At 60.8% G+C, this 7211-nt stretch overlaps 2 protein-coding genes across 3 annotated transcripts in view; both read right to left on the bottom strand.

The window, feature by feature from the left end:
- LOC113205565 (cAMP-responsive element modulator) overlaps window positions 1-1097 on the bottom strand; it is a 10175-nt gene extending 9078 nt beyond the window's left edge. The window contains exon 1 of one of the 2 annotated variants that reach the window (XM_052264053.1): window positions 710-1097. The gene's annotated coding sequence lies outside the window, so the exon portion shown is untranslated. The remainder of the gene's footprint in view (window positions 1-709) is intronic. The other variant, XM_026421248.2, reaches the window with a different exon arrangement.
- Window positions 1098-3269: 2172 nt separating this feature from the next.
- On the bottom strand, window positions 3270-6386 carry LOC113206351 (alkaline phosphatase-like). The gene is made up of 5 exons (XM_052264140.1): window positions 6378-6386; window positions 5833-6129; window positions 5171-5738; window positions 4551-5000; window positions 3270-4473 (listed from the first exon to the last, which is right to left on the bottom strand). Exons 1-5 carry the CDS (start codon window positions 6384-6386, stop codon window positions 3956-3958), a joined length of 1842 nt encoding a protein of 613 aa, XP_052120100.1. The 3' UTR covers window positions 3270-3955.
- Between the last annotated feature and the right edge of the window lie 825 nt (window positions 6387-7211).

Genomic DNA, 7211 nt, shown 5'->3' with positions numbered 1-7211 from the left:
GGGGGGAGGCGGGGCGCGGCGGGGCTCCCCGCGCGCTGTGCCAGAGAGTCTCATCCAACAGGTTCCCGGTTCCAGCGCGCTTACGTCATAGATTGACGTCACGGTGAGGCATGGAGCGGGCCGGGCCGCCCCGCGTGACGAGTCGCCCGCGACGCGTGTGGCGTGGCGGGGCGTGGCGCGGCGTGGCGGAGCGTTGCCAAGCCGGTCGGTCCCGCAGCGCAGCCTGCCTAGCGCCGCCGCCGCGACGTTCCTCTCTTCCCGCCAAAATGTCATTTTGCCTACTTGTTGGTGCCGGCTGCCTGGAACTACCAATCACACAATCTGGCGCCGTTCGAGTTGGTGCGGAAGTTTTCCTACTGGCAGCATTCATGATTTTGGGTGTTCGGGTGGGAAATTGGCATGGATTTGTAAGAATTTCTCATCCTGCCAATCAGCGCAAAGAGGGAAATTCCCTGCTTTACTAACAGTCGCAACTGAGACATTTTCACAAAGCGCGTTGCCGCCCCCTACTTACTATCCGTTGCACGAACGCCCCTTCCACTCGACTACATTCTCCAGCGAGAACAACAACTTTGTGATCCATATTCGCCGCGAACGCAAAAACTCAGCGGCCTACCAGCAACAACTCAACAACCATCCACCACTCGGGTCTCTCTGCAAGCAGCACCAGCAGCAGCTTTGGCATACTTAGCGTCATTTACATACTCACCATGCTGGCCAAGCAGCAGAGAGGGTTGACGTCCTCGCCGGCCAGCAGCTATGTGTGTGCTTGAGTCCTGCAGGCGTACACGCACACACACATACACACACACTCACACCCGCTCAGCCGACGGCCGGCACCGCGACGCTGCTCGCACGGCACACGACACACCTTGTCGTTGAGATGAATGAACACGGTCGGTCGGTTGGTCGGTCGGTCGCGGCCGGCCCGCGCGGACGACGACGCGTCGCTCGTCGACGCGGTGGTGCGACGTCGTCGCGGTGGTGCTGGCGCGGCTGGCGGGCTGGCGCGCGGGCGCAGGTCGGGTGTGCGGCGGCGACGACGCGCTCTGGCAGCGACACGCTCTGAGCGCCGGCGTGTGTGTGTGCGGGGCCCGCTGGCCCGCTCCGCGCGTCACGTCACCGGGGCCCAACGGGGCCACACACACACACACATACACACATCGCCTGCCGCTACTGGCCGCTCGCCCGCGCAAGGGGAGCGGGGTGAGGAGGAGGAGGTGGTGGTCGAGGAGGAGGAGGGCTCGGGGAAGTCTCTCGTGCGCGGGGTGCCGGCTGCTGCTGCTGCTGGGCTGAGGTGACTGGACTGTTGTTGTGGCGGTGCTGTGCTGCTGGGGCGCCTCTGCACACTCTGCCGCCCCCGCCGCGCGCTGGCGCGGCGTTGATGTCACGGAGCGCGTCGTATGAGGAGGCTTTGGGCGGGGAATTTAGGGGGGCGCGGGGGGCTGGTGACAGCGAGAGGACTACGGACTACATCGGCTGAGGCGCGTACGCCGGAGGCCGGGGAGCCCGGTATGCGGAGTGCGAGTATGCCACCCCCCCCCCCCCCACCCCCCCTTTACTTTTCCGCCTTTCCGGCGGCGGCGGGGCGGCGGCCTGCAGGTGTTGGTGTGGGTACACCTACCAGGGGTACACATTGTATTCCTCGTGCTGACGTCAATCGGTCTGGCCACTCACTCGGCCCGCCCGCCCGCCTCATGAGTGGTTTCCTAGACGGATAAGAAAAAAGAAAAAGAAAGAAAGAAAAGGAGCCGGGTCGGCATCATAGCAGTGCGGTGGCGCTCGGACGAACCCCCTTATCAATCGCTCGAGTGATAATGCTGTAAACTACTTACTGCTGGATGTTGTGTTGTGACATCGAATAAGGGCAGCATGGGGTTTACAGGTGGAACAAAACGGTCGTGATGGACGGGAAGTAGTAGCGGCACTGGGGATGACGAGAAAGTTCATGCCGAACTCACCTTGACATCGTTTTGACTTCATCGTCCTCTAGCTGGTGGGGTGATCCAAAGCATGGCGATGACTTAATTAATCTTCCTAATATGATGGAAGAAGAGTACAGTCCAGCGTCTGACGAGAGCGAAGGTGAAGGTGGCTGGTGAAAGTTACAGCACCCCGCCCGGCCCCTGTCCCTGCACCCCCCTCAGAGGTTAATCCGAACTCCACACACCCTCTCCGCCCGGCTCCAGCAGCGAGCTCGGCGGGTGGAGAGCGCCTAAGCGTAGGCAACGGCGATACACGCGTGCGTGCCGTCCTCGAGGTTGCCTACCACGCAGGCTGACGCAGAGCCACGACGACTGCTAGAGGTCCTATCCCCCTTCATAATTAGGTTTTCTGGGCAAATTATTTTTTTGGGACATGTTTTTTTTTTCATTATCTGTCAAACAAAGAGTATGGCGGTAGCCTCGCGGCTGCACTCATCAGAGTCGACTCGGCACGCTGCGCCGCTGACGTCAGAGCGAGTTTGGATTTTTCGCGCCGATGTTGGATGTTGTGTCCTTGGCCTTGTGCCTTGCGGCTTGCCGCCTCCTGTTCGGTTCGCAAGGATCTGCTGCTGTGGGGTGGTGCTTGGAAGAGGAGGAGGTGGTGGGGGGAGTGGCGAGTGCGTTACGTTTTAGCACCTTCCCTCCACCTCCTCGACTTGCAAACCTTCGCGGCGGCGGCCCGTTTCCTGTCCCGCTCTCTCTCCCAAGGCGCGGACCGCGGGTCATACCTTCCTCGTCACCCGTTATCGGATATGGACCCGCGGCGGTCGCGACGATGGTCGGCCCCCGCGCGGCCGCGGCCGAGTCACGGGGACCTCTGCCGTCCCGAGAGTAGCGGGTAGCCAGCAGGTGGCGCTCGTCTAGGCCGGAGCGGAACCATTTTTCAATCAACGTAAACAATTACACGCGGATCGAGAAATAAAAAGGCAAGTCGGCAACAAGGCTGTCCGTCCGTCCGTCTGTCTCCTATCTGCCGCGCTCAGGGGCCTCAGGCTGCGGTTCGGCGAGCGGCCGCCAGAGCGCAGCGGTGTGTGGAGAGTATACTCCCTCCCAGGCGAAAGGAGGGAATACCCCATGTCGGGCGTGAGGAAGAGATGGGTACAATCTGGTTAGGTCTGGTCTAACGGGGTGCGACAGGTGCGAATTATCTGCATATTCCTCATTAAAATTCGCAGAACCGATTTTAATTTTATGGTTGTCTTATGTTGTGATTGATAGGCGACGGAAAAGAAGAAACATGTCGGTTCGGTTTACTTGATTGATTGTGTGAAATGGTGACCGATAAAAAGTAATAAATATCCATTTATTCGTCACTAATCTCACATTCATATATTTACATTGGTTGACCATATATCACATTTCAGTTTGGGAGTAAAGGTCCGACGACCACTACTACCTCATCGTCGCACTCTGAGGTCGTGATGACACCACCAAAAGCACCCAACAAGGCCCCCTGGCCCTCATCTTTGGCATTATCATATCATCGCCGTCAGTTTCTCGACAACATTCGCTAAAATCTGCGCGAAGACTTATTGTGCGAGTGGTCCAAGCTAGCACAGTAGTGAGAGATCAATCAAACGCCCTCGTAAAAGGAAATCCACTCGCCGTCTCTCTCGCAAAGTCCCAGCGGCTACACGACTGTCGATGGGAGGAAAGCGGTCATTCCCGTAACCGGAACGGACGGACGGACGGACGGCCCGTTGGGGAGGCCGGGCCTCAGGCCAGGCCGGGGGCTGCCTAACGGGTAGATGGGTATCACTAACTACGCTCGTCTTATGGCACGTCAGAAGTCTAGGAGCTACTCGGCACCTTGCGAGGCACCGTCGTGGGGCATTGCAGAGGCGCATCCGTATCCGTTCAACAATGTAGGTCATTGCTTTGTCTCTTGAACTTGTGCACCTAGCGACCCTAAGAGGGCCCCCACCGATAAGTGTTGTCTTCGCTTCTCACTGTTTTGACGTTCCCACCCTTCAGTCGCTGCCCTTCCCCCGAGGCCTGTGGCGCCGCCTGCTGCGCTTGTCCTTGTCCACGGCCTCCGTGGAGCTGGTGCTGGACTCGTACTCCGGCGCCGAGGCCGGTGCCACGCTCATCTTGCTCGCGTCCTGCACCTCGGCGTCCGCGTCGTCCGTGGCCAGGGTGGAGGCCGCCTCCTGCTCGGGCCACAGCCAGGCCGTGCTGGCGGCGCCGCCCGGGGAGAGGTCGGTGGCCTCGGCGGGGGCGGCTTGCGCCCGGGCGGACGGCCGCTTCTCGCCGGCGGGGACCACGGCAGGGGCGGGCGCGGGGGCTACTGCGGGGTCCGGGCAGAAGCCCTCCGCGGCCTGCGGGCCGATGCACGCCGCGTAGCCCATGACGTAGGGGATGACGTTCTGCTCGAAGGAGCCCGTCAGCAGGTGCGCCCACGGACCGATGGCGAACACGCCGACGTCGTCGCCGCCGTGGGTCTCCGTCTCGCGGGGGAACACGCCGGGGTAGGCGTACTTGTCGTTGGCTGAAACCAAAGAAAACTCGTCGTGAACAGGAGTGGAGAACGAACAGAGCCATTTCAAACGCTCCCGCGCTCCTTACCCATGTCGTCGCTGCTCAAGTCGTAGCGGGCGCCCGTCTTGGAGGGCCGCTTGTAGCCCGGGCCGTTGGCGTAGTTGATGGTGGTGAAGGGCTTCTGGTCGACGTTCGAGGTCCCCGCGATGCCGAGGATGTCGTTGCCGCGGGTCGGGTAGCCCGATATGGACATGGTGTGGGCGTGGTCGGCCGTCACCACCGTCAGCGTGTCCTGGACGGACGTGAGCTCCTGCGCGGCCTGCACCGCCTTGGCAAACTCGATGGTCTCGTCCAGGGCGCGGCGCGCGCGCGCCTTGTGGTGCGCCAGGTCGATCTTGCCGCCCTCCACGAAGAGGAAGAAGCCCTCCTTGCCCTTGCTGAGCACGCGGATGGCGGTGCGGACCATCTCGGATAGCGTGGGCTCCGTGTCCGGGTTGGCCGCCATGTGGTACTCCATGTGGCTCGCCTCAAACAGACCTGTAATCATAATGTTCATAGTTAGGTTCACGCAGCCAAGTGCCATAAATGTGTTTCCACAAATGTTTCTACGATCCTAAAAAAAATTGTTTTTTTGCAAATTTACTTTTTTATGTAAACCTTTCGCGAGTTACATATGTGCAGAAAATATCGATTGCATGTGTACGCACCCAGGAGATAGTCCGTGGTCTCGGGCTGCACGCCGAGCAGGCCCTGCCGGTCCCAGACGTAGGTCGCGTTGGCGCGCCGGTCCTTCTTCTCTCGGCGCCACTCGTCGATGAGGTCGCGGCCGTCCTTGCGGTGACCCTTCTCGCCCTCCTCGTCGCGCACCTTGCTGGAGCGGAACTCCCGCCGTCCGCCGCCCAGGATCACGTTGATGTTGCGGCCCGTCTCGCCGGTGACGAGCTGCTGCGCGATGTCCGGGCACTCCTCCGGGTCCACCTTGTCCTTGCGGACGTCCTTGTCGCTCTCCCAGTCGCGGGTCGCGGCGTGCGCGTACGTCCCGGACGGCGACGCGTGCGTCACCCTGGTCGTGGTCACGATGCCCGTCAGCTTGCCCGCGTCTTGGGCCCACCGCAGGATCGAGTTGACTTGGTTCTCGGGCCGCTGCGACGCCTTGCAGTCGGACCGGACGACGGCGGCGGTCACGCCGATGGTGCCCAGGTTGGCCTTGACGCCGGATAGGTACGCCGTGGACGAGCACGCCGAGTCCGCCACCTGGCTGTCGACGCAGTAGGTCTGTGGACACACGAAGGTCGTCACCAAGAGTTCCCGCCCGCCGCAGCCGCAGTTCCCTGCCGCGCCGTTGGGGTAGGCAGCCCACCGTACTCACCTTGGACAGCCCGGAGTAGGGGAAGCGCTCGAAGGCGAGGGCCGAGCTCTCGCCCGCGTTCTGGATGCGCGCCGCGGTGAGCGTCGGGATGGACATGCCGTCGCCCAGGAACAGGATGACGTTCTTGGCGCGCGTCCTGACGGGCTGCTCCTGCAGCTTGGCGCGCACCCGGTTCAGCCCCGAGCGCCGCCAGTACGCGGATGCTGCGAACAGGGAATGGAGAAGCGGTGTTGTTAAATGATAACGACGGCCTTGGGGCGCTGTCCAGGGGTGCGGGCTGGACTCGGCCGGTTCAGACTGGAATCATCAAGTCAATCAGGATCGACGCCGATTACGAAATGAAACTAACTACTTGTAAGCGGTGCAAAATGTTGTGCGTTTTACGAGTGCTCGGGGAGGAGGATGATATCCCCGTCTCTCTCCATCCCGCGTGCACATCTAATCCCTCTCGCACCGTCCATTATCGACGTGGACGAATGAATGGCTAGTAAAGCGCCGCGAATCGCGAGAGGTGTCGGCCGCTCTCATCCACTCGTCTCCCATACCCCAACCATTTTGCAAAGAAAAAAATATTCAGAAAAGGAAAAAGCTTTTGAAAAGAAAAAGAAAGAAAAGAGGCGTTGCGCTCGCTCTTCCTGATGGAACTGAGATGCAAAATGGGCTGTTCAATAATCCAAGGACGTATCCGGGCTCCGGGGCACGCAAGGGCGGGCGCGGTGACGGACACATCAGAAAAAGGGAGATGCATCTGATCGGGGAAGCGGTGAAGAACAACAAGAGATGGAACCTAGACCTAGAGAAACTCTCTCTATAGTCCCCTATCTATCTAGGCCTCGCCGCTTCCCAGCCAGCTGCGAGCTGCCAGCTGCCGTGGTGAGTGGTAATCAAAGGTGACGATAAAACGTGTATTATGGCTGCTGCTGGAGCGAGGCCTTGGAGTGACCTGCTGGTGATAGTCCGCGAGCGCGAGCTCCAGGACGATCGGGCCGCGACGCACCGCACCATAGGCCTTGTGCTTCACGCTTGGCGCGGTTCACGTCCGGGTATCGAACCCTGCCGCTCTCCGCTCCGGGCCGCGCTGCCTCGCCACCGTTTTGCTGCACGGCTGTCGCTGGACGGTCGTCGCGGTCTAGGGCGGGGCTCAGAGCCCGAGGCAGATCCACCAGGGTCTGAAGGACATGAAGGCAATGTCCTCGACCATGCGTCCACGCTTAGCATGCCCCCCCCCCCCCCCCGTCGACCGTCGAGAAGAAAAGGTTGAAGTTCGGTATGAAGACGATGGACCGGCGTTTGAAGGGTTTATTGGATTGAACTGACTGAGTACACGGTAGTCCAGCCCAGCCCGTAGCGCTGCAACGTTAGTTACACCTAACACCCCC

Source organism: Frankliniella occidentalis, unplaced genomic scaffold (assembly GCF_000697945.3).
Source record: "Frankliniella occidentalis isolate FOCC.00 unplaced genomic scaffold, Focc_3.1 Scaffold16, whole genome shotgun sequence".
Taxonomy (NCBI): Eukaryota; Metazoa; Arthropoda; class Insecta; order Thysanoptera; family Thripidae; genus Frankliniella; species Frankliniella occidentalis.
The sequence above is the reverse complement of the archived record's forward strand: the minus strand, read 5'-3'. Positions and strand labels throughout refer to the sequence as shown.